At 41.0% G+C, this 27461-nt stretch overlaps 1 protein-coding gene across 2 annotated transcripts; it reads left to right on the top strand.

Moving 5' to 3' along the window:
- The first annotated feature begins 9068 nt into the window (after window positions 1-9068).
- On the top strand, window positions 9069-27169 carry dap (death-associated protein). 2 transcript variants are annotated; one of them, XM_083901414.1, is made up of 4 exons: window positions 9069-9224; window positions 11618-11717; window positions 21122-21164; window positions 25742-26010. In XM_083901414.1, exons 1-4 carry the CDS (start codon window positions 9170-9172, stop codon window positions 25859-25861), a joined length of 318 nt encoding a protein of 105 aa, XP_083757540.1. In that variant the 5' UTR covers window positions 9069-9169; the 3' UTR covers window positions 25862-26010. The 2 variants fall into 2 exon arrangements, with proteins under 2 accessions (XP_083757540.1, XP_083757539.1); XM_083901413.1 differs by lacking the exon at window positions 21122-21164 and having other exon boundaries at window positions 25742-27169.
- The last annotated feature ends 292 nt before the right edge of the window (window positions 27170-27461 follow it).

Raw genomic sequence — 27461 nt, 5'->3', positions numbered from 1 at the left:
CATTTGGGGCCTCAAGGAGAGCGAAGGTTGGCGGATGCACAAGGTAGAGGAAGACTGAAAGGCAGACAAAGAGCCGTAAATGAGAAATGAGAGGGGACAAGGAGAATTTGGAAATGTAATTACAGGCTTTACACCAACAACGGCGACAACGTGAGCAGCAGCAGAAATACAAGGTCCCTGAGACAATGTCTTGGAAAGACCTCTCTTGATTCCAGGGAAAAATAGGAACCATATCAGAAGGAGACACATCTCTTTTCACTAAGAGCAGCCTGTCAACTGAGGCTGCAACAGCTGGCAGCTGAAATTAGGGCTCTGTTCAGGGACAAGCCTGGTTTAAATAATATTGGCTGCTTTATGTTAATGTTTTTTTTATCAAGGTCTGAACACCTCAGAACTTTAAACTTTCCTGTTATTTGCATATTACCCCACGCACCACCTGATTATAGTTTGTGAATATATATTTGTGCAAATAAAAGAAAACAAAAGTGAAACGAGGAGACTGAGACATCAACCTCTACTCTGACCTGCCAGGTTAATGTAGCCTCCAGCAGAAATGCAGAAACATTAACATTCACGGTGTCACTGTTAATGTTACTGCTTTCACATGACTCTGTTATTCCCTCCATTGTGACAAACGTAATGATTCTCGCTGCTTCAACAAAAGACGTTTGGTTTGTGGTCGACTCAGGGAAAATGGTGGCTCTGTGACAGTGAACCTGAATTTTTTTCTGCATTGTGTGAATCCTGAAAAACTACTAGTTTTCATCAAGACGTCATCATGTGTTTTCTTTGCTATTTCACATGTGTTTTGGAAGTGCTTTCGAGTTCCTGCCACCATCATTTATAACTAAATGTGCTATTAAACTATAGTGATAAAGCTGCAATATGCAGGATGGCTAATATAACAGTTGATCATTCAGTTTAATCTGCTACAGATGACCCAAGGGGAATCTATTCATCTCGGAAACACTCTGCTGATATTAGGTTTGATTGATGTAATGTCAATCTGCTCATTAAAACACATGAAATGAAAGACAAAAAAAAGTGAAAAAGTATTGGAATATCACATAAATGGTTTTGAGGGAGATGGAAAAGTTAGTGTATTGATTCGAGGTAAATGCAAATGAGTGTGTTTTAGCAAATAAAAGAGGGCTGATCCGAAATGATGTGACTTACTGGAAAACTAATGTGTGGACTGAAGAGAAAACCACAGCATCTCTCAACTTTGTGCGAGAAGCCAATAGCACGACAATAATGAATTAAAGGAGCAACGAAATACCACCACATCTCAACAGCTTCTGGAAGTGGAGTTTTCTGTCACCTACTGCTTATCTTGACACAAGAGCAGTTGATGAAAGCACAGGTAGTTGTACATTTTTCTTTTACCAAATCTTTAAAATTTTGCTCAACATATCTTAAAGGTCCCATATTATGCAAAATCAAATTTTTAATCATTTAAATCCTTGTATTTGGGACTCTGGAGGTCCTATCAGTCGGCAAAGTGTGAAAAAGATGACTCATTCATGTTTTTGTGGTCCTCCTCAGTCTAAGTACAGGAGATAAAACACGCAATGTTGACTTCCGCACTCACTGGGACGCCACAATGCGCTAAATACCTGGAATTGTTGTCTCGCAGAGCTCTGCTTTGTTCGTAAAACACGGAGAGTGCTGGCGAGGGCAACGGTATCCAAAAACTGGAACTCTGCTAAAAGTTCTATTCTTGGCTCCACAGTGCAGCACAGAGTCCTACACAAATTTCCAGCCTCAGAGGATTTATCTGTAGTAAGTTTCGTTTTACTTGTTTTGTTTTTTTTCCTAAAAAGAAGAGATACTACTAAACAGAGCATTCTGAACAGGGCTGTTTTGGCAGGGTGATTGAACTGCTGTGGTACTTCATCCTTATGTTCATTAGGACACCAGGGATCTAGGTTAACTTGGAGAAATGGGGTATAATATGAGACCTTTAAACATTTTAATGAATTTGAAGCAATTGCCACACATTTAATTGTATTCATTGCCTGACTTCTTTTTTTATTTGCAGTGAAGGCAGACACAGCTGATGATGGAGTCTTTCCAGTGAAGGGGCCTAAATGCAGAGCAGCATATAAGAGCAAACAAATTGTTGATCAATAAAACCAAACCTGCCTAATTGACCTTAAATTCACACAGGGTGTATCACCTTACACTTTGGAAACACGACAAATTGCAAACATGGATACGCAGTTAATGTACAATCTATTCAATACAACATTTGCATATTTGTAATAGAAATAATAGTGGACACTGCAAAATGTGGGCAAGTCAAACCTCATATCTCTCAATTCCCCTGCTGTCATGAATTCGGCTGCATCTAAGCAAGAGAGGGAGAAACATGGCAGGAAGTCGGTCCACATGTGAGCCTTTCACTGCTCTTTGACACAGGTGTTGTCATGGGTCACTTACACCTGCACACACAAGTGACAGGTTTTATCAACCTGATCCTTGGCAAAAATCCTTTTCTCTCAGGTCACAAATACGGGTGATGATAGAAAAACTTGGGGAAAGTTTAAATGCACTTGTGCAGAGTGCACATTTGCTGCTTGAAAACACTCTTTGCAGAATATCCCGAATCCATATGAGAACATTTTTCTCCAGACTGCTTCTTCGCTGAACTTGACCTCAGCCTTCTGGTGGAGCAGCACGGGAGCAATGGGAGTGAATCTATGGTAATCAGCATCACATTATTGCAAAATCAATCTGCTTTGTCTCTCTTTCTTATCCTCACTTTCCACCCTGTTTCAGTTTGACGGTGCACGTGAAACCAAGTTGCATACGGGTGGTAAGCACACGCACACACACACACACACACACTTCCTGATGGGTTGAGTGGTCAATGCTGCAGAGCCGAAGCCTTGGTTACTCATGTGTGATGGTGCTGTTGCAATGGCAAGCAACTGTCTGTGTACGTTCTTGCATTTGTTACCTCTTGAGGACCTTTTCTCTGGCATAAACACTGACCTTGTCAGGACCAGTGAGGCGAAACCTCTGCTTAAGTTCAGGGCTAAGATTTTAATTGTGGTTAGACATTTACTGGCATCAACCGTGTCCCAATGAGAATAACTGTGCAAACCTGTGTGTGTACAAACATATCTTTGTGAGGACCTTGCAGAGACATTTTTCTTGGCCCCACAACTCATAAGGGCTTTTTTTAGGGTTATGACCTGGTTTAGGGTTAGGCACTTAGTTGTGATTGTTAAGGTAAGGGACTAGGGAATGCCTTATGTCTATGACATGTCCTCACTAAGTAATAAAAACAAGTTTGTGTGTGTGTGTGTGTGTATATACCTGTCAGTTTGAGCAAATTCACTCACCTGTGACGTCCTCATTCTGTCTCTCTGTAAGGCATCACTGAGTGTGCTGCTCTCTCTCTAAGGCCCAGGCAATGCACACATACACACACACAGTCATATCAGCCATGGGCAGGTGCTGAGATCACCGACTTCTGAAGAGGAGCTCGCCTATATGGCAGCGTGGACGTGTGCCACGTATTTTTTTGCACTCGGTAATGAATGCGCTGCCTCTTTCCTCCGTATTGCATAGTGTATGTGTCAAAGAGGGTTAAAAGAGCATAGAACAAAAAGACGAGGTGAAGGGAGAGTAACAAAGAAGACACTGAGCGAGAGGAAAATGGCTTCTGAGCTGTGCAGTTTCACTCTGTGTCTCTTCATTCTTGCCTTTTTCTAGGGCATCAGTGTTTTGTTGGACAGTAACGATGAATCCTGCAGGACACAAACTGCCACATCCCCAAATGTGGATACGTCTCTGACATAGGAAAGCTGCATTCTTCCATCTAGTGGCCGTGTATGTGCACAAACTTACATGGATGTATGCAGTGACGGGCAGAGCCTGCGATTGGCTTATTGATGTAGTTGGGGGGGGGAATCAATATCATAAAATTGTTTTGTTATTTAATGCACCGAGAATAAGGAAGCACCCTCTTCCCAAACTAATAAACTGCCAGCAACACATTAAATAAATAATTTAAAAGGTTTTATTCAAGCAAGCATCGTATGTCTGCTGACAGTGTGACTGCGAGGGGTATGATCAGGTCACTCACACTGGAACATTCTGTGCACGAAACAATCAGCAATCCACCTAGACGATCATACGCACGTACAAAAGGAAAAGCACAACCAGTGCCACCCCAAGCCTTGATGGGGGGCTGAGCTGAATTTGATTTGGGTGCCCCCTCCCACCACCTCAGACTTGCCAGTGCTTGACAATTATGGATGCAAATGTAACACCATGAATTGTATTAATTATCGTTATTTACAATTTTTTTCCCCTTAGAGGGCAGTGAACAGAAGAGTAGAACCTTCAACTATAAAATAAACCCAAACAACTCTCTAAATATATCTGAAAATATCTATATGATAATAATAATACACTCAAGCTTTACTTATTAAACATGATCAAACAAACACAAATAATAATACAATAATTTGAAACGCAGAATACTGAAAAAGATGGCTGAGTGTGTGATAGTGTGTGATAGTGTGTGTGTGTGTGTGTGGGGGGGGGGGGGGGTAGTTTTGATTTGAAGGCAGACAGTGATGTTATTGTTCTATATATATTTCTTCAATATGTGAAAATGTTCTCCGAACACTTTTGGGGGCCCCCGAACAGCTGCTTAGTTCACTTAAATGCCTTGGGACGGCTCTGAATGCAACACTGGGCTCGTAACAAAATGAAAGTAAATGACGTAACTCAGAATTACCACTCGCATATCGTTTGCTGGACAACCCTTGTTCGACGTCTTCATGTAATTTAATCCCTGCTGAAGGATTACGCATATATTTTCTCGTGTGAACATTATTTATAAAAAAAACAAAAAGAAAAAACATTTAAACTACATAAATACTTTTAAACATTATGAGACTGAGAATTCAGGGCAGTTGCTACGGTTGTCGATAAGTATGATGCCAAAATCGATATGTTTTGATGAATAAGAGTTAACGAGGTTCAAACATTTAATTAGACATCTTCATTCATTATTTCATCAGCAGCTGGATCCTGACCTGCGAGTGAACTCCTGGCGGTTTGATTGGCTGTCAACACTCTCCGTGGGGACACGGGCAACAGATTCTTTCACCATTGCTCATTAAAATGGTGTGTGTGTGTGTGTGTGTGTGTGTGTGTGTGTGTGTGTGTGTGTGTGTGTGTGTGTGTGTGTGTGTGTGTGTGTGTGTGTGTGCAAGTAGAAAATCTCTAGATATCACAGTTTAAGCTTTCAAACACTATTTGTTTAACTTTAATCTAAAAAAACAAAAAACAATAAGCTGCTTCACTGCCACAAACACACATTATGTAGAATAACACACAAACAGATCACGGGACAATAAACTCAGTCTTTGAATGATCAGAAGCATATATGTTCCAATATAACTATAGTTATATTACTCCTCTTGGTTACTTACAACACCTCTAGGCCTTCTCCGCATTTCTCAGATTTGCCCAAGGACACTGTCATGTCTTCCAATTAATGAGACACTGTGAAAAGTAGGTGGTCACTGAGGTCACCGCGGTGACACACAACTAGTGCAGTTTTCTGTCTCAGTCTGAATGTGTCTCGAGTTTTCTGGTTCAAAATGCTGCTGCTGCTGCTGCTATTTTGGCTCAACAGTTGACTCATAGGTGAGAGATGGAACCAGGCTTCTTCATTATAAAAGGTCTGGGCTTAATAAATGCAGCAGAGACTGTGCTGGACAGCCACTTCTATGTGTCTCTATAATATAATATGTATATACTTTATTAAAAAAAAATGTATGTCAGTATTTGCATAATTAAGACAATATTTCAATTAGACATTTGAGTGTAGGCTAAATTGGCTCTTGCATTTTATTGGGTCAGTTATTTCACTATTTTAGCCCCCTTACAAAAGACCTGTTGTGTTCTTTTAGGATTTTTTTTTACAGAGAGACCTGTGACACGTGAAAAGTAAATAGGCAAATAGGTAAATAAGGCATAGCACCACCTGCTGGCAGCACTTTGGCTGCGAAGGCCCGCACAATGCTGCTTTATTAATATAGTACTCTTTTAGTACCACTGCAAGTGACTTGAAACTGTTTATTTAGAACATAAAGAAAGAGTGAAAGTATTTTGTAACGGGACGCAAATCATATACAGTATTTGAAACAAAGGGTCGATGTTGTTCGTTGTCGTCGCACCGTTAAGACGTCACGCTACGTATCTCACTGATGAAACGCCTCAACCAAGGCTTTATCATTCCAACCTACCAAACCGAACTGTATCACGATGGAACCACGACGATATTTGATTTGATTTGAGATGTTCGCAACTTCCTGACGCAAATCACCCATTTATCCATGCTCGGGACCAGCACTAGGATTTCACTGATTGTGCTCCCCCTTGTGGCTGGGATGAAACATGAGCATTGGGGATTGGGTAACTTGCTCAGGGGGAAACCAACCCTCCATTTACAAGCTCATCCATGGGCTGCTGTTGCTGTGACATTACATGGTGTCATTCAGTTTCATGACAACGTCATAGTATTTTTAGTAGATTGAAAATACAAAGATACAGTACTTCATTTTGATACATGGTGTGGTTGTTGTATTTTGTAGCTTATTCTGATCCATTTTTTTAGTTTGGTATTTGGTCTTTTTGCCCATCAGTTCATCCACAGGGACAATGCAGACGGATAAATGAGTATTAGTAATAAATGAATCTTGAATTTCAAAGAAGGTGCTTGAATCCATTTATGCACTACATACACACTATGAACTATATGTGTACACAAAAACAGACTAATAGGTTTGCAAAGATAACCCTTCCTTTCATTTAGCACAGCCTAAACAGAGTGTTATACCTAACCTTAACCATAAACAGTGAATGCCTAACCCTACCTATAACCACAATCGCAGCCTACTACACACACAAACAGTAGGTTCAGCTAAAGTATTTGTGCATCCGGACCATTCACCTGACTGAAGATAAAACTTAGCATCAAAATTAGATTTAGAAAAAGTCTTGATTAGCTTTTCTGTAAATCTATAGCCTTTGTGTAAATTAACCTTAATCCCACATTATACCGCAGAGAGAGATTTTTGAACTTTATCTGACAATTGTACTCCATTGTAGTGAATAATAAAGAATTCTGATTCTGAAAATACAGTGGTGTAAAGAGACCGAGCGAGCAAAGTCAGCTACAGACTTTTCACAGGAGGCAGATTTGTTCCCAATGAGATAATTCGCTCTCTCATCATCCACCTCTTCCTCACATAATTCAGACACTGGAATAGTCACATTGGATTAACATGGAGTGAGAGATAAGGTGACTCGAATTATTATATTTTCTTTGTTTTATTTTCTACACATTCCGGTCAAAATTCTTCAGCTCCACTCCGATCACATACCCCGGTATATACAGCAGAACAGTATTTCTGATTTTCCTCCCAAGAACCATGAGAATAACCTCACATACCACTGGGGGTACACGTACCGCAGTTTGAGAACCAAAATCAAAATAAATAAGTATGCGACTCAGGGGGGTTTCTTCTTTGAAGAGATGTGAGTAGAGTTGAATTAATACTCTCATTTGTATTGACAAATGTTAAAGTGTGAATATGTTCTTTGAATTCCTTCAGAAAAAAAAATACAAATACCAGAAAATTTAGCTACATTTGTGTATGTGATATGTGCCAGATAAAACTATTATTTATTATTTTCCCCTCAACTACATGAAAAACGACATGTAATCAGTGTCAATAACAGGGTCTCTGCAGGTTTCAACAAGTCAAATTTAAGACTTTTAAAGACTTTTTTAAGACCATAATGAATACAATTTAAAGGGGAAATAAGTAGTTTATAGTGCCATCTAGAGGAGAGGCTGAAATTTACAACAAAGACCTGCTGCTCTGCTCACCCCCTCCCTTCCCTGAGCGCTACGGTATCCGCAGCTGGTCAAATGTCGTCCTCGTCGTCTTTCTCCGTGTCAGCAGATGAGGTTCGTGAGGCGAGGGAGAGGGCGAGCTACCGCGGCCGTAGCAGACGAAGCGAAGCGTCGCTACAAGTAAAGAGACGCTTGTTTTGTTCTCTCGCGTTTGTCCTTACAGGCTCCGGTAGAAACATGGCGTCTCGCTGCTAACAGTGGCTATGCAACCGCGGTCCGCGGTCATGTTATTTTACATGACTTTTTGAAACACTACGAAAATGAAACAAAAACTACTATCCAGAGACTAGACAATGCAGGAGCACATAATATGTATAAAAAAGTGGATTTTGGATTATATAAACCCATTAATACTACATATTGTACCTTTAAGACCCATTTCAAATCCACACTGGCAAAAAAGTACAAAAGACATGAAGGAAAATTGGAGCCACAAATCATTGAACTTGCAATTAGGCTTAGCTGTGGGTTTTCGTTAAGTTTTCTCCACTGCTATGCTATGCTAAGCTGTAACACACCGTGGCGCGCGCACAGCACACTAGCTAGTGGTGCTCAATAAATTCTCACCGGGCAGCACAGGTGGCCTACTTTAGTTCCGTGTTGTAGTTATGCTAGCGCATCCTCAAAAATAGAAACATTTCAAAGCGAGACTGAAGTTTATGAACGTTTTAAATAAAAGTAACGTTAATAGATTTTTAAGACCTTTTGAAATTGTATTGAAGACCTTTTATGAGATTTTAGGAGAATTTAAGACATTTTAAGGCCTGGATACCCTGAATAAGCCATAAAAACAAAAGTGCAAAAAAAAGCATTGACATAATCACTACATAAAAAATTGGCTTTTATATTCCCATGAATAGTAACGGATATTAAAGTGCTAATATATTATTTTAATTCCATCAGAAAGCCTGGGAAATTAGGGAAGATTCGAGACAACTTGCATTCGTGTATGTGAAATTTGCAGCGAGACTCCCCTCACAGTCACACATGGGTCTAACGGCTGACTACGCCTGACGTCATCGCGCTCTGTACGTCCCCCGCGCCCCACGAGCGTCATGGCGTCATCACGCATCGTTTCCAAACAATGCTCAAGGAAAAGCCACGTTGGCGATCCACACAGAAGTGAAGTCCACATTTTGAGGGCAGAAATAAAGCAAGGACTTCAGTTCCTCGCACGCTCTGGTTCCTTCTCTCCTCTGACGCCACATCGGAGCCGAGATGTCATCGCCGCCGAAGGAGAAAATCGAAACGAAAGGAGGACATCCCCCTGCAGGTAAAGCTCCATGAGCTGCTGCTGTTTGTAAAAAAAAAGCTTCATGTATGTCCACTAGGCCTCTGCTTGTGTACAGTGTTGTGTGTGTGGGGAAAGAAAAAGAATCACATGACGATGATTAACAACCCTGCAGCGTGTAAAAGTGGATGATGCAGCGGCTGAACGTGTCTCGACCACACTCAAGTGAACATAATGTGCTGTATTCGCTCGTTTTTCCCCTTCACTTCCTGATCTGAATGACATCTTGGAGCAGTAAACAATAACGTGTTGTGGTGATTTATATTGAGGTTTTCTGACCACAATGTTGCAGATCGTGGTTGCTGAGTGGTGGTGACGTGGAGGTCAGAGGCTCCAGTTTTGTGGATGTTAACTAAAGGTGGGGGGGGGGGGGAGAAGAAGAAAGGGAAAAAACAGGAGATAAGGTGTACGTGGACAAGAGTTGTGTGAAAGTGCAGGAGGCCACAGCAGCTGTGGCTGCACCACTGATAGCACAGTACGATTACAAATGCCCCTTGGCACACAACCTGTCATTAGTGTGAGGCCCAGTGAACACAGCAGCATGCAGGTATCACGTGCAGTTATGAGCTCTGCATGGATGACATGGATAACTATTATTTCAAACGTTCCCTTGCTCTACAGTACAGTCCAAACTATCCACTGCAGTCATTCCATTACCATCTGCTCTATTCCTTTTATGTTGCATAGATTATCTCCTTAACTTTGTTAAAGGTGTCAGTTTGTTAAACATAAAAGTCAAATCTATTGCATGTGCATTCATACTTGCATTCTGAAAACATTTCCGACAAGCTGGTCTGGATATATGATACTATTCGATTCGCTTTGTTGTCCCCATGGTAAAATCAATTTTGGACTCCTGTGTCTGTCCATCACAATCAATAAATGCAATCCACACGTATGACAGCAACTGATTAAATGAATAACTAAGCATGCAAACATTAATATTGTAACTAAGTCAGTTTTTTCCCACGTATTGCACAGACCCTCCAGATGGTGTGGCACAGAAATGAACAGCATACTGCACGGACAGATCTCTACGTCTGTGGCAAAATCTCATTTGAAAATGCTCATCGAAAATGGCTTTTAGAATGATTTAGTTTACATTGTGGTACTCTGTGCCTTCCCTGTATTCACAGGGATGGGATGGATCGTTCAGTATTCTTCATACTCCTCTTAGGACACACTGCTCAGAAATAGTTTAGAAGGGATCAACCCTTCTCTTATTTTCAAAACTTTGCCAACACTGTAATTTTAGCTCTCAACCTCAATTGTGGTGTTGAGGGTCAGTCTTCAAAGTCACGGTCCCTCTATGTTGTGCAATGTGTGGAAGAACATGGTTCTATTTATTTCTTTGTAAAGTTGTAGTCCCATAATGTACAGTTGGCATATTGTGTTTTCTTTGTATCTCTGCAAATAAGAAGGCGTTAGTTTTATAACCAGATTAACTCTCCACGCATCTCTCTGTGTTTCTCACTAATGTAATGTTTAGATCGTGGTGCGACATTCCCTCACTGCACTCACCAAGTGGTTGGTTTTATGTCAACACAGATGGAGGCGACTACAACATTGTACACATAATGCAAAATGACTGCAGACGGGTTTGAATATGACTTAAAACACAGAGACAAGCTCCCCCAAAAAAAGTTTCCAAAGTGAATTCTACTGCAAAAGAAACATGGTTGTTCAGCACTTTGATGGGATAAATACCCGCGTCTGCACCGCTTAGTCAGGTCTGATAGTGTTGCTTGACAGAACCCATTTTTAAATGAAAGACGCAGAACACAAATAATGTTATATCACCCACGATTCAAACCCACGTCTGCGAGCGCACGTCGTTCCCGCCAACCACCGCTCCCCCCAAATACTCACTCACACAAACGTCATGGTTTAAATTAATTTCTCATGTTATTTGATAGAAGTCCTTTATTTACATTACCAGCAGATGAGCGACTGGCGCTGTGTGTTTACAGGCAGCTCACCGCAAGATGCAGTTACATGTCTCTCCACCACTATATGTCTGCAGAGAGAGGAGAGAGCCGAGTCTCCTTCATGTACAGTCTGCTTGCGTGTTGTCCTTGTTGCTGTTCACTGCAGCTGACGCTATCTTTTGATGCGGTAGGAAACCATACATGTGATTGAATAACCTTTAATCCTGCGTCTGTTCATGAAGACCAAACAGAGGAAAGATAATATGAGCAACCACAATAAAATCACCAAAAGTTACGCACTGCAGCCTTTAATTCTCAAGTGTTTGTTTCATAGCTGTATCGGAAATCTTGGTATTCCCATAGTATTGTAAATGTCACTTGAGGTAATTTTGTGCATTAAGTAATCAATTATTTGTGTGTGTGTGTGTGTGTGTGTGTGTGTCACAGTGAAAGCAGGAGGCATGAGGATAGTGCAGAAGCACCTGCCACCTGCTGTCCCAGAACCGCTGCCGAAAGAAGAAGGAGAGGAGGAGTACGCCAGCAGCAGGTAATACACCCACGCGGTCATGTAAAATGGCCAGGAAGCCATCAGACCAAAAACAAGTGTAGACACACACAAATGCTGACATTGTAAGTCAGTCACACCCATGCAAATAACACACCAAGCAGCAGAACAATTGCAGTGTTGTTACTTTCCCATAGGGCGATGAACTGCGTGAGATTTTGCCGCAGACCTGTTGCATCGATGGCTGATTCAGTAAACAACGTAATGAGGGTATAATTACAGTATTAACTTCAGCAGCTTCTTTCAGCTGTTGCCATTGTTTGCTGCAATCAGCCTGGAATTTTATGTTTTTATTCTCTTTGCATAGTGCTTCTCCTGTCGCTCCTGTTTTTTTCAATCTATTGTTTGTACGGCTGGTGCAAGGTGCCGCTTATTGTGCGTGTGTAATTTTGTGCAATACGTATTTTTTGGTCATGATATCGGGATTCTACTGACGGCATTTGCGTCGTAGCTACAGCATTCTGTTGTTTTTTGTGTTTACAGTACATATGTAGTTTTTGAATTACTGTGACTAATCTCTGTCTCTGCATACACAATGACCGTTTAAGTGGAAACTAATACTTTTAGCTGAAATCTATGGTTTATAAATGTTTAAGTCACTACTGAAACAATCTAAGCAGCACAAGTGCATTCAGAATGTGTCTAAAATCAGTTTTGATCGAACATCCGTGAAAGAAACCACCATGAACGATGTTGATTTCTTTCTCTTTTTTTTTTTAATAACCATTATTGATTTCTGTCAGGAAAATTGAATGACCAAGAGATGCACACACTTGCCACACTCCCCTACATCATGTCGCCTCAACATTCACGGAGGCCCCTCACCTTTTGTGTGTATTGGTTCAGGTGGCGATTTCACACCACATATCACTTTGGGTGTGTGTGCGTGTGTGTGTGTGCGTTAACGAGAGGTGATAAATGAGGAGTGACAAGCAGTGCATAGCAATAAGTAAGGTTCAAGAACACAGCCAGCTGTCGAGAAATGTTCTTTGCATGTATGTCATGCATGTATGCTCACACCAATGATAAATTATACTATATTTAATGTAATGCTCCACTTCTCGTTTTTGCCAAAATAACTGGCAGTAATAGATGCAGTATTGCAGCAGTCGAAAGGTTTAGAAACAGACCTGGTTGCTTTTAAATTGACGTGGTTTCTGTTACATAATTATTTTCACCTTTTACCTTTTTTTATTATTAATAATTATTATTAAGTTGAACTGCTTTCAGTACAAACCTTACAAATATGGGTAATAAGTTTGTTGTAGTCCGACTAAGACAGGCAATCGGACAACTTGCCGAGTCCGTGTATACATGCGGAGGAGAAAATAATTTTATTGTCTGTGTACATCTGACTTTGCCTCCATAGGTGGCGCTGTATCTCTATAAGCGAGTGCATATTGAATCAGTTTCCTCTTGACCTTTTCATCACAGAAAAACAAATGGCGAATGGCAAGACAGACCATGTTGTGGTACTGTATGTTTTGTACCTGTTGCACATGTCTCTTCCTCAGTTCAAAAGTTAGGTCTTCCCTGTAGTGTTTGCTCTCGCCGATGTCATCATGTCATCTGTTTTCTTACTGCAGACCGACGTATACATGCAAGAGTAATCGGACTATGAATCGCATTATCCAGGTATGTTAGTCCGACTAAGAATAGCTTGATTTCAGTTCGACTAATGTTTTACATGACATTGAAGTGGACATATTATGCAAAATCAACAAATCCTTATATTTGGGACTCTGGAGGCCCTATAAGTGTGAAAAAAGATGACTCACTCGTGTTTTTGTGGTGCTCCTCAGTCTAAGTACAGCAGATGAAACACGCGATGTTGACTACCGCACTCATTGGGACGTCACAATGCGCTAAATTCCTGGAATTGTCTCGCCGAGCTCTGCTTTGTCCATAAAACACGCGAGAATGCTGGGTAGGGCAACGGTAGCCGAAAACCGGAAGACTGTGAAGTCTGCGAAAAGTTATATTCCTCGCTCCACAGTGCAGCACAGAGTCCTACTCAAACTTCCAGCTTCAGAGGATTTATCTGTCCGGTGGATACATGTTATATATGTCGGCAATGTTCTTGCTAGAGCCTGCAAATGATCACTTTCCCAGTAGCCGCTGTGGCTGATGTCAATTCCTGTCCCTTAATTTTCGTTTTACTTTTTTTTAAGGTGGACCTAAAGAGATCCTACTAAACAGATGGTTCTGAACAGGGCTGTTTTGGCAGGGTGATTGAACTGTTGTGGTGCTTCATGCTTATGGTATTTTGACCAAAGCATGTCACAGACATGTTCATTAGGACACCAGGGAACTAGTTTAACATGGACAAATAGGGTATAATATGACCCCTTTAAGAAAACCGAATTATTGTCTTAGTCTGACTAAAATCTGACTTTTACCACACACTGAGTTACTCGGGGTAAAAACAAAAACTGCTTTCAGTCCAAGGAATCTCTTAGTATATCTCTTTGTCACAAAAACACTTGAATGACACCAGATACTCTATATAGTATCATCTTTTTGCCTGACCTTGAACACCTTCTTCCTCACCTTGTCTCATGCTCGTTGTTGCACACATAGCCAGAGTTACTGTTTGAGTTTGAGAACAGGCCCAGATATTCAGATTTCTGTCAGGCATCAGAGATCCAACAACAAGTCTCTCAGATTTGAGTCTTTTGACATTTCACAAATAGTAAGTGCACTAACGCCATCACAGATTGATTGGACCCCAATCTGGGGAAAATAAACTGTCAGTGAGTGAAAAGTCATGTGGCAGCGTGAGAGTCGTGTCAAGGCCTGCGATTGATGTTTGTCTCAGTTGTAGCACAAACTGATCGGGGTGTGACCACCATTCCGCACTGTTGAATATGCACTTCCTCATTTTATTGCATTGTGTCAGCAGACATGATTGTGAAAGAGATCTTGATCTCAAATCTGATTTAAAAAAAAAAGAAGAAAAAAGATGGCTTACTGTACAACAATAAAAGCAACTTTTAGTTCCTTGAGCCTAAAGTGATGTTGTAAACTTTATTAATCAACTTTCAGATGTCAAGAGAAAGCACCCTGCTGCTTTTTATGATTTGATTGTCTCCTTCCTCTCACCTAAAGGTGTGATAAATGTGTTATAAAAAGCTTCACTAGTTGAAGATTTAGGCAAAGGCAAAATGCCTTATATTCTAATTTCACTGTAGAATTTTCTGGGTTGAAATGTGATGAAAATGAAGTGGGTGTAACGATAAACAAAGGTCGCAGTTTGGTAAACCTCAGTTTTGACATCACAGTTTTGGTACATTTTCATTACAGAAAAAAACATGCAATTGTTTTTCATTTATTGACACATTTAAATGACTAAACACTCAACTGTAAATAATAATGATTGTAACAGTGGCTAATTGCCCATAATGTCCTGAACGAAGGACGTGTTTTCAAATAAATAATATTGTTTCACCTACTACAAACAAAACTAAAAGGTGAATGTGAAGGTTCTCAAATAAACAAGTATAATAATAAAATAAAGAGCAATTATAGTGCAGCATGTTGAAAGTACATTTTTAACTTGACATTCAGTTCGTCGCGCAGTCTTAATTTGCCATAACAGAAGAGATTTATCCAAATTTTTAATAAAGACTGCTTAAATGTCAGGGGGTTTCTGCATTTGCACAGATTTTGCACTTTTACCTGATGATATCCACATTTCACATGAGTTATCACGTTTGACGTATTACCAGGTGAACGCTGACATCACGTTGTCCTCGTCCAGTTCACTTGTGCTGCTGTAATTCACTGAAAAACCTTATTGTTCCCCTAACGGCAGCGCTGAAGGTGATCGGTGGCTCCTGAACCTCCAGCTTCTCACTTGCATTCTCCATACGAGGCTTGTCTGTGCCAACGTTAGATGTTAAAGGGGTCATATTATAGGTAACGGACGAAGCACCTCATCAGTTCAATCACCCTGCCAAAACAGCCCTGTTCAGAACGCTCTGTTTAGTAGTATCTCTTTAGGTCCACCTTAAAAAAAAAAAAAAAAGTAAACTTATGGGACAGGAAATGACATCAGCCACAGAGGCTACTAGTAGCATATATAACATGTATTCACTGGACAGATAAATCCTCTGAGGCTGGAGGTTTGTGTAGGACTCTGTGCTGCACTGTGGAGCCAACAGTAGAACTTTTCGCGGACTTCTGGTTTTCGGATACCGTTGCCCTCGCCTGCACTCTCGCATGTTTTACTGTCAAAGCGGAGCTCCGCGAGACAACAATTCCAGGAATTTAGCGCATTGTGACGTCCCAATGAGTGAGGAAGTCAACATCGCGTGTTTCATCTCCGGTACTTAGACTTAGGAGGACCACAAAAACATGAGTGAGTCATCTTCACATCATCACACTTTGCCGACTGAAATGGCCTCCAAAGTCCCAAATGTAAGAATTTGAATGATTAAAAAATTTGATTTTGCATAATATGTCCCCTTTAAAACTCTAGCACCAGAGACCTTGCTGTCAAAGAAGAGGAATCACACTTCAATAAAAATAATTACGCTAGCACAGGAAACGCATTTTAAATCAGCCCCAGACTTGATGGGCTCCTTTTGGCCTGATAATGCTTTATCGTGCGTCCGTTCATCCCAAATAAATGCAGTGAAACTCTCTCACCTGCACACACACACACACACACACACACACACACACACACACACACACACACACTGTATGTGTCACACTGATGGACGTCAAGCAGGTGGCTACTGGGTAAATTTCACATTAGTAGCAGCCAGTGAAGCGTTGTAGTCAAGGGAACACCTGCCGCACCACATCTAGCTGAGATGGACAGATGGGGCGAGGAGGGAGAGATGGGTGGCTGGATGTGGTGACGAGGAGAAGAAGGGATTATTATGGTACATATGGTAAGTGAGGGGCGCCATGGTCACGTGAGGACACAAAGAAGCATTAGCCGGGAAAGAGGGGAGTAATCGAAGCAGAAAGGTGACTGGATACAGACAAGAAAGGGTAAATTAAAAGCAAACTGGTGTTCCAGCAGAGGCTTCTCTCCCACTAACTTGTCAGGTGAAATGTTTTTTCTCTAATGCCCCTGGCACAAATCCACTGATTATCTTTTCTCTATAAAAATGTGATGTTCTGTTGAGAGTTAGAATCAGGAGCGAGAAGAAAAGCAAGTCAGTAAAGCGGCGAAATAAATAATAAAAACGTTTTATTTTGTGGCGCCTTTCAAAACACCCCATTTTCACTTTACAAGGAAGAGTTAAACAGTCTGTAATATATACAACAGTGCAATAAACTCAGTATTAAGCGAATTATGTCACCAGATGGAAAATGATTAGAGTGACTGTGCCAGTTTAAACAGTTGGAACAAAAGATGGAACATGGATTTTTCCTCATGTCGCAAGACATTTCTCATTTTAAAGGGAATACACAGCTAGCAGCTGTTTATTTTTGATCAAATTTATTGACTGCTTTTTATTTGTCAATTTTATGTGTGTGTTTTCATGGATTAAGTTCTTACACCTGAGCACTCCGAATTTTCTTGTATGTTTTTTTCAATTGACACGATGGATGGGATTATCAGCTCACCTAAAATGTGAATAAACCGAGTGCCTCTTCTCTATAAAAATGTGATTTAGCTTCGAGGTGGATGTGTTCCTTTCTCGGTACAAGAGTGGATGCTGCTGTGCGTTCATTGTTTCTTTGTGGATTTGTTAACTCCTTAGGACCTTTTCCAGCATAACCACTGACCTGTCAGGTCCAAAACCTGGTCCTAATTAGGCAATGATAATCATTTCTGAGGACCTGGTTAAGTTTCTGGCTAAGATTTGCATTGTGGTGAAGGTTAGGGATGACTGTTTGTTTAGGCTGTCCAAAGGAAGTAATTGCAGTGTCCTAATAAGACTAGCTGTGCAGACCTGCGTGTGTGTGTGGTTCAGAATAACAGTGCGTATGTACGCTGTCCGTAGGAGATGTAGTTAAAAGTGCAGTATGCTGACAGCTCATGGTAAAAGTTAAGAGGAGAGAGAAGGAGGAGGATGTGGAGGAAAGGCAGGCAACAGGCATATGTTTCTATAGCAACCAGTGCCTCGCCCACGGCAACAAAATTTCAGCTCTGCTGAAGCAGAGAGGGAGATGGGTGGGGTGTCGGTTATAATGCCAAATAAATACAGAGTAGGAGAAACCAGACAAATGCATTTGTGAACATGTCACTTTTTAAGTTATGCGTGCAGATTTGCATTCCGTTTCTCCCGCCCTCTTTTTTTCTCTCTGTCTTTCCTCTCCTTTTTCCTCCAACTCCTCTCCTCTCTCCTCTGCCACAAAGCCAACTCCTTCCCGGGATTCCTTAAAGTTCTCTACTGCCCCCTGCAGGCTAATTTAATTCCCCTCCAGATGCAGAGCCAGTCCGTTTCCCCCGCTCACAAAACGGCTGCTGTCGCTTTTGGTTTGTCTGTCTGACCTTTTCGAGGCTGTGTGTACAATTTCACCAGGGATGTTTAAAATCGTGTCAGGGGCACAATGATGTGATGAATGCTTTTGTGCTGTGGATCCAGATTAAGGTGTTCTGATTTTGTGAATCACTGATGTCCTGTGTTATCTCTGCAGGATCCTGATACAGTTTTTTTTTTTTTATTGAACCACCAGTCAGATTTTTCTGTCTGGCTTGAATCAAAAAAAAAAATTATACTTTGAAAGGAAGGAATCTCTCTGACAGTCTTATACATTACTCATGTTTTTTTTCTGTCTAGACGTGTCTTTTCTGCCCTTACAGGCAAATCCCAGCACCATTTTGAGAGTAACATACCTTTTGCTGTCAACGTTTTTTATTTTATTATGGAAATAGACATTTTTCAGAGCAAAAGCATGGTGTGATAGCCCAGTATGGTGGACACTGCCTCACTGTGTGAATACATGTCCAAATGAGAGCGTCTCACTCTGTCAGACTTCGCTGTAGGTGCTCTTGAAACTGAAGCAGCTACTGCACATATGTCAAGCATGGTGTGGAAGACCAGTGTATATAAATGCAAACTGCATTGGAGTTGTTATCAGTCTTTTCAACCAATGTGGACTTTTAGCAGGTTGAAGGTTTACAAGTATGTTTTCAACCCTGTTGGAATAAACCTGTGATCCTGGAATCCCAGGACACCAGCATCAGTTAGTGATCAAGTGTGATACCTCTGCTATGCTTCATGGCAGCCAACGAGATGAGCTTAATATTAAACTTTGTTCATCTTTATTTTATAAGTAAATCTGTTAACTCTAGCTCTTGACATTATGCAGAAAACAAAGAACTACTTCACAACCGGAATTGTAGTGTTGTAGCCAGTAATGATGTGAACGAGGAACACATTAATACAAACTGCTGTTGTGAAGTGCAGTGATTTCCAAAGTGGCTTGCAACCCCCTAGTGGATGTTGTAGGTATTACATTTTGGGGGATGTGAAAGGTCATTTAAAAATAACAAAATACAAAGATTTTTAATTGGGTTTGCAATTACAGATCGTTACATTTATGTGGCTGGATCATTTTCTACCATTCACAGGTCATTTATGGAGCATTTTGGTTTGTACCCGAGACATAGAAAGGCCTGATTCAAAGTTCAAATGTTATTTTCTGTCTGCGGATAATAATAATATATATGAAAGTACTGAATCCTATAGTGTCATGTAGATTTCAGAAATGATATTGTTCAATTAATTCAATTGCTATCTGAAAAGCGTAGAGTTATAGGCAAGAAATCCATGTTGACATGTCCTGTTGTTTCCCATCCACTCTGTTGTGGCGTGTCCTCATTGGATACCATGGAAGTGGGATCTTTGGTCACATAGAGCTCTCTGATTGGACAGAGGGTGGAGGGGGAAATGGCGATGACACGGTGCGTTCCGTAAGCGACCTGTCAAAACTCTTTTCACACCCTCACTTTGAAAGTAAATTGGATGAGGTGGCCATGTCGATCCGAGTAGGTTCCATATATTAATGTGTGAGAATGATTGCTTATATAAGAGATACAGGGTGACGGATAACCGCCCCTCTTATTTGCTCACGCTCATGCTCAAGATTTAGGCCATTCGAAGCAGTAGTCCTCATGGAGACCAAAACCGTTGGTGTTAGGTTAAGGTGTGTGTTTGTATAGGACCTGTCAAAACTGATGTCATCATCTTGATTTAAAAGAATGTCGCTGTATCTCCCTCTAAAATGTCTCAGCACCACATTGCGATGAGATGATGACAATGAATATTTCACTAATTTCTCCTCCCAACTTGTGCAAAGTAAATATCCTGATTGAGATAAATAGCAGAAGGCTACTCTGTTCCAAGATGTTGATTGCAGAGATGTCTAATCAAATTGTGTTGAGATTATTCATTGACTGTGATTAAGAAAGAAAAAAAAAAGTTGTGCATCTAAATCTAAAATAAATATGGACTTCACCAGCAGATGTTTTGGAATCTGTTCGGACTCTGGCTGCTGAGGGCCGGTGCCAGAAACTTTTAATCTTTTCAACACATTTAGGTTATTAATGAGGTAAGAATTAAGTTGGACATGCTTGCTGTTGTAACTAATGTCTTTGACTGGAGTTTTGAAGGTGGCCACCACCACAACTGCACTCTTGCGCCGGGGGGGGGGTGGGGTGGCGATGCCATAAATTTAGACGCTGCTCGTTTGTCATGTCAAGGTCGATACTTACCTCGGGTTCCACATTTTTCCTCCTCGTTTTTTCTCTGCCTCCGTCCCTTCCTCTATGTTCTGAATGAGTGCCCACCTCCCTCTTTCCACTTCTCCTCTAACTCTATATACCATAAAGTATACAGGTATATCAGTATTTTTGATCCTGTGTCACCTTCCCATCACACTCTATCCCCTCCTATGACTGCCTTGACCTGTCATTACCCCTAATCCCCCCTTTCTTCTTCTTTTTCCCTCTCCTCTCGCTTCCCGAATCCTTTTTTTTTTGTCAACCTCTTCCTCTATTACTCTCTTTTCCAGCTTTCTGCCACCCCCTTCCCTCTCTCCCCTTCTCTCCTCTCATGCTTTCCATCCAGCAGCTGTGAGTCCCACTGTTTGGCCAGGATGAATGGGAGCTATTTAAGCTTCTGGCAGGTCCATCCGTGTGCGTGTGCGCATGTGTGAGAAACTCAGGGGGGTTTTTTTGCGACACGTAAGGGTGTTCGTGCCATGTTGTTGTCATTTCTGCGGGTTTTTAATGTACCCAGATTAACTTGTAAATGTTGCCATTCTGTAAAAAACTACTCTGCACCTGCATGGTTGGTTACACACACAGTCAACACAAAGTAATGCACACCCACTTCTCTGCTAACACTCGTTCATGATGTGACTCTAAAGATAACTTATATTCTTCATTTTTTTTTTTATCTCTCTTTCTCCTTTAGTCCACCAAAGGTCCCTGTGATTGTGTCGGGAGTGGTTACAAAGGTAAGAGGTCCACACCCACACCAGTAGCATTGGAATTAGCGTTTATAGCTGGAATGTGTGCTCAGTGGAGAGAAAACAATGGGAAATAAAATGACTCACTGTGGCAACTGTTAAGGCTCTCTTTATAACACTTTGCAAAATGGCCTTAAATAATACAAGTTGTAATTTGAAGTGGAAAAAGAGGATAGATCAGACATGGCTGTTTTATTGTAAAAACATTTACATAAATAGATCACTTTTTATATATAGGTTATTGCATATATAGCATTTGGTTGTACGTGTGTTTTTAAATCACATAACCGTACAGTAAGTGCGTGTGCTTCAAAAACTGTCCTTGACGTGCTGGATGGCTCTGGTCTTTGTCGTGTGTGTGTGTGTGTGTGTGTCAGACGAGGCTGACTGTTTTCAGGAGATCGTGGTGATATCAGCAAGGTGGCAGGCATCCCATTTACCCCCCCACAGATCCCTCTATAGAGTTCCCATTGGGCCCCTATCACTGCCATCAAACGCAGAGGCAAGCACCGCACAAAGCCTCAGAAAAGCCTCACGAGAGCAAAGTGAAACACTTTGTGGTCTAAAATTAAAAAAAAAAAAAAATATAGGTATATATATATTTCCCCAGCACTGTATTTTACATATGTTTCACTTTGAATGGTAGATTCAGACTGAGGTTTTATAATGCTTTTGTATATTAAACATTACTCGATCTAAAATAGCAAAGGTCGGCATCATCATGTATTGACTGAGGAGAAGCACTGAAGCATTCCTTCTTCATATTAACTTTTTTATTTCATCATTTTAAAACATTTTTATTGCGATGTACAGTACATTGTCTGGTTTATCGGACAGATTTCAATTTTTTTGTGTAAACAAGGAATCCTCCATACTCACTAAAGTTAACTACGGAGTTCCTCAGGGTTCCATACTCAGCCCGATTCTTTTTACCCTGTACATGCTGCCACTAGGCAACATTATCAGGAAACACAACATAAATCTCCATTGCTATGCAGATGACACCCAGCTATACTGTATCTGTACGGCCTGGTGATCCAAAACCCCTTAACCCATTAAGGCCTGAAGCGCCTGGAAAAAATGGCTACTAAATGACTGATTTCTCAGCCTCTGTAGCAGATAGGAACACAATTCAAAAAGTATTTGAGAGCTTACACCTGTGGCTTTAACCAGAAATCCCGGTCGATTTGTTCCGCGCGTTTAAAGTTATCAGCGATGACGTCATCGAAGACGATACTCTTCAAAATCACTGCCTTCAGAAATCTCTCCTCTGTCAAAGTCCTCCATGTTTGCTCGAAGTAATTTCAAAACAATGTCGCGAGGAACCCTTGTACCCCCGAAAATTGACGTATCCGCTTTACCGCCGTCTATGGTAGAATAAAACGCGCAGCCACTCTCCTGGCGTCAATGGTAGAAATGCGGCAATGCTTTCCTGACATACAGACATGGATGACCTAGAACTTTCTAATTCTTAACACAGAAAAAACAGTACTTTTACAGTACTTTTACACAATACACAATTACTTTTTTGTAATTGTGCATTGTATGTCTTGGGTAAAATCTACTGTCTGTCCAGGGAGTGGATCCCTCACCCGTGGTTCTCCCTAAGGTTTCTACCTTTTTTCCCTGGTAGTTTTTCCTTATCCTGGTCGAAGGTCTAAGGACAGAGGATGTTACCAATCCTGTGAAGTCCCGTGAGACAAACTGTGTTTTGTAAACTGTGGGCTACACAAATAAAATTTGATTGATTGGTTGATTGATTTAAAAGGTATCGCATTACGCGTTCAGATAGAAAATTCAGCCATGTACTAGAATGGTGAAAATAAAGTTACAGACATGACTAGCCAGTCATAAGTCTTCAATTCACAGTGCTCGACCGTAATAGAGTTAATTTGTCTCGTTCTCCCCCGTGCCTTTTCATCACTGGGATGGAGATAAAGGGAAGGTTTGAGCCTCGGAAAGGAGACGAAGGGCAAATGGAGGTCAGATCCATCCACATCCCATACAGTTAGCCATGGAATTGGCTTTAAATGAGTGAAGCACACACTGTTCAATGTTCGATGTCCACCTACACACACAGTGAAAAGGAGCGCACAGCCACACATACGGGACAAAACTAGCTCACACATACACAGAGGATTAGGGTCAAGCAAGGATGTGGTTGGTGAGTAAAGTTCAGGAAAAGGCTTAAAGACTCAGCTGTTGTGTGTTTCCTTATGTGTGCATTTGTACAGCTTTGGTTCAATTGCTTATATATAATTTAGCTTCACATATGGCAGCATCTGGACGGATGAAGCCGAAGTAAAGACTCAAGTCCAGTATCGCAGACAAAAACTATTAAACTGCTAATAATTATGCTGCAAAATAGTGTGTTTAATATATGCTCGTCATAAATGCTGCTTTACCCAATTTAACAAATGCAATTTTTAACACCCACGCATGTGTAACATTGAGGAAGTAAGCATAGAAAAACTGGCACGTAGAGAATAGTAAGAAAGAGGGATGCACATGAAAGAGAAATATGTGATGGAAGTTTGAGATTAAAATTCTGTCTTTCTTTTTGTGAAGGATCAAATTCCTGCCTGATCCGATTTGATCGGCGCGTCTGTTTATGGACGTTTTTCTTGGAATGAGAGATTGAGGTTGCGCAGCAGATGAGCCAGATAAGTGCTGTGCCCTTCATCCATTTTAGGGATTTTCTGGTGGTCATGATTTTTCAGGGAAAACTCATTTAAATAAGGGGCAAAATGTCCACCCTGCTTGGACACTAAATTGCACATTACATACATGGTTTGCATTAGTTGAGTTACTCTCCTACGCTGCTTGATCCGCAATGTCAAATATTGACATTGAGCAAACCTGGTGGTAACAATTTCATCACCGTCACCACACTGTTCAGTTTTTGCAGTGACAGGTTTGTTGTAGAGATGCAGCAACACTTGTGGGTGTATCATCTCAGAGATGAGATTTAATCAGCAGATATACTGTACAGTATTTACGTATGTATAATGCCGCAATAATCATTTTGTGGAATATAAATGTCCTGCAGGACATGCCCTTATCACTTATATGCTTGAACTCATTTCAATGCTCGGCCTGTAGCTTGGGCTTTTGTGCTTTTCCGTGCACAGTGTAGTGGAGCTACACCATTTAATTGCAACGTGCACTACTGTCCTTGTAACCGTGGAGAACTAGTGGGGGAATTGATTTATTGAATGAAGTGTGTCAGACTCGACTGTGCCAGGTGGCAACATGCCCCTGTTTCAGCTTGTTAGAATTAGGCGTTTTCTGGTTGACCCGTTATGTTACGTTGGAGACCAAACTGTCCTCTGCGTGGTGTTGTTGGTGCTGGCAATTAATCGAAACTTGTGTTTAAGAGGGACATATTATGAAAAATCAACGTTTTAATCATTTAAATGCTTATATTTGGGACTCTGGAGGCCCTGTCAGTCGGTGTGAAAAAAGATGACTCACTCATGTTTTTGTGGTCATCGGTCCAGGAGATAAAACGATGTTGACTTGGGACTTCAACAAGACGCCAAATTCCTGGACATTGTTGCTCCCGCGGAGCTCCGCTTTGTCCGTAAAACACGCGAGAGTGCTGGCGAGGGCAACTGCATCCGAAAACCGGAAGTCCGTGAAAAGTTCTGTTCTTGGCTCCACAGTGCAGCACAGAGTCCTACACAAACTTCCAGCCTCATAGGATTTATCTGTCTCGTGGATACATGTTATATATGACAGCAATGTGCCTGCTAGAGCCTGCAAATGATCACTTTTCCAAATGCTAACTGCAGTTAGCTCCCAGTCGCCTCTGTGGCTGATGTCATTTCCTGTTGCTTGAATTTCGTTTTACTTTGTTTTTAAGGTGGACCTAAAGAGATACTACTAAACCGAGCGTTCTGAACAGGGCTGTTTTGGCAGGGTATTTTGTATCATGTCACAGACATGTTCATTAGGACACCATGGAACTAGGTTAACTTCTAGAAGAGAAATGGGGTATAATATGACCCTTTTAAATTACGATAATGGCCCCAAATGACTACAAAATATTCAAAACAAAACGGGAACCTTTATTCTGAAAATAACACTTTTAATCTTATGGTGTTCAGTAGAATCCCTGGGTTTAACACTCAATTTGACTAAAGATAAATACAATATAAAGGTAAATTCAAAATGTCATGTTTAAAGCCACTTAACATAACATGCTCGTGCAAGTTCAAGTCAATTAATAATCGTGCACTATTCCAAGTTTCCCTAACGTCCATAAATTGCAAATAAATGTAATTCTTCATGTTGATGAAGCATAAATTTGCTCTCATCAGTCACAGCTGAGATTTGGCCTTGTTTTACTTGCTGATGTCACTGCCGTCTGTCAAATTTCAGTCTGATTTAAAGTACATGTACAATAGTAATTTACTCATAACCCCATTGTCTGGGTGAGTTAGTCCTCTAAGTTAAGTAAGTTTTTTTGTTTGTTTGTTTTTTCCAATGTCATGCAAACATACTAACATTGCCGGTTCTTTTTGCACTCTAATGTCCTCATGACTGACTTTTTTTGTGTTCAGGGTGACCGGGACTTCACCCCAGCCGCTGCTCAGGTCGCCCACCAGAAGCCTCAGCCTGGTGTTCCCAAGCTGCCCACTGCTCAGCACATCAACCAGCACATCCACCAGCCCCGCAAGTGAGCCAGGCAGCACGCTGCCGCGGCTATACTCCACCAGCCGGCCTTCCCCCAACGGAACACACAGGATGAAGATGCTTCCCCCTCTAGGCACAGATCTCCGCCTGTTGCGTCACATATGCAAGGAAGTTGACAGCGACAGATGCGTAACGGTAATATTGTCACTGTAGAAGACCTGCTCTTAACACACCTGCTCTTCTTGTTGCTGAACTTTATATTCTGCAATTGTGGGTCCACTGCTTAAATGAGATTGCTGTACAAGTTGTCTAGTCTTAAGATGGTGTAAACGGGCAGGGAGGGGTCTTCTACAATGACTGTATTTCCCAGATTATGCAGTATATATATATATATGTGTGTATATATACACATACATATATTAGAACTTGATCTTAGACCTGAGTCTGTGGGAGAAACTCTGAATCCACCTTTATGCTGACCAGTACCATGTTACCACAACCAGCCAATCACCACAATTTGTCAATCAGGCCAAGTCGCCAACCAATCATGCCCGGCTCATTATGAGCCCGGGGCCCAATGACCAAAAGAACCAATACAACGAAATGAAGAAATGGATATAATTTAAGCATTACCCTAAACCAAAAACATGGGAACCAATCGTTTAATCGGAATCACTGCAACGCAGAGACTGTTGCCAAAGTGCACGTGTGCAGCATGGACCAGAGAAAGTAAAACGAGACGGTAACATGATAGCGCGAACCAATTATTAACCCAAATGTTGAGATTACAGCAGCTTTGACAAGCATTCCATTTGAAAATTAGTTATTATACTTCGCTTTACATATGCCCTACGAAGGGAACAAATTAGATTAAAACAGGACCTATTTTTCTCTAACGACACAGTATATTGCATGTCTTAACCCGTTGCTACAGTTTCCTTCTCCTCTTGCCTGTATTTAACAGGAGTTCAAGGAGTTTTCTACACAGTGTTATGTAATTTTAATGCAAACCTCAACCTGCTGCATCGTAAAAAAAGTTCCCCCGGTGACAGCGCAGCACACGCAAAAACACACGCCACCTTTTTCCTTAATCACATGTCCCCTTCCACTGAGGTGTCATTTGTGGCAACAATATTGTTCAGGTTTCCAGGAAGAAATTAAAAAGAAAATTTACCTTGCCAAGAATGACTGATCTTGTGTTAATTTAATGAAGTTAAAAGAGTTTTATTTTTGTTTTTTTCTCTGTTCTTTTTTTTTTCATGAGAAAATTGTTCAAATTGTACAAATCTTAAGTCATTAAGTGGACTTTGGTAGTAGGTGTGGTTGTCATAGTGAATAAAGATATAGATTATCTTGGGAAATGTTTTGTGTTTTGTTTTGATTGAAATGATGCGGAGACAAAGCGTCATAATGACTCAAAAGAGTCGCGTCGTTATGAAATTAAATAAACTGATTTGTCGATGGCTCGAGTGATACGGTTCGACGTTTTACACACTTGAAAGAAACGAGTTCTCGCATATATCCTCCTCATCTGGAGTACCTGAACATCCCATGGTGAATTAGCGCCTCACTCTGAGGGATTAGGGCTCAGCTGGCGTTTTCAAATGAAACGGAAGCATCTCTCCAAGAGCTGTCTGCTGTTTTTCC

This window comes from Microchirus variegatus (assembly GCF_963457635.1).
Source record: "Microchirus variegatus genome assembly, chromosome: 15".
NCBI lineage: Eukaryota > Metazoa > Chordata > Actinopteri > Pleuronectiformes > Soleidae > Microchirus > Microchirus variegatus.
The sequence above is the reverse complement of the archived record's forward strand: the minus strand, read 5'-3'. Positions and strand labels throughout refer to the sequence as shown.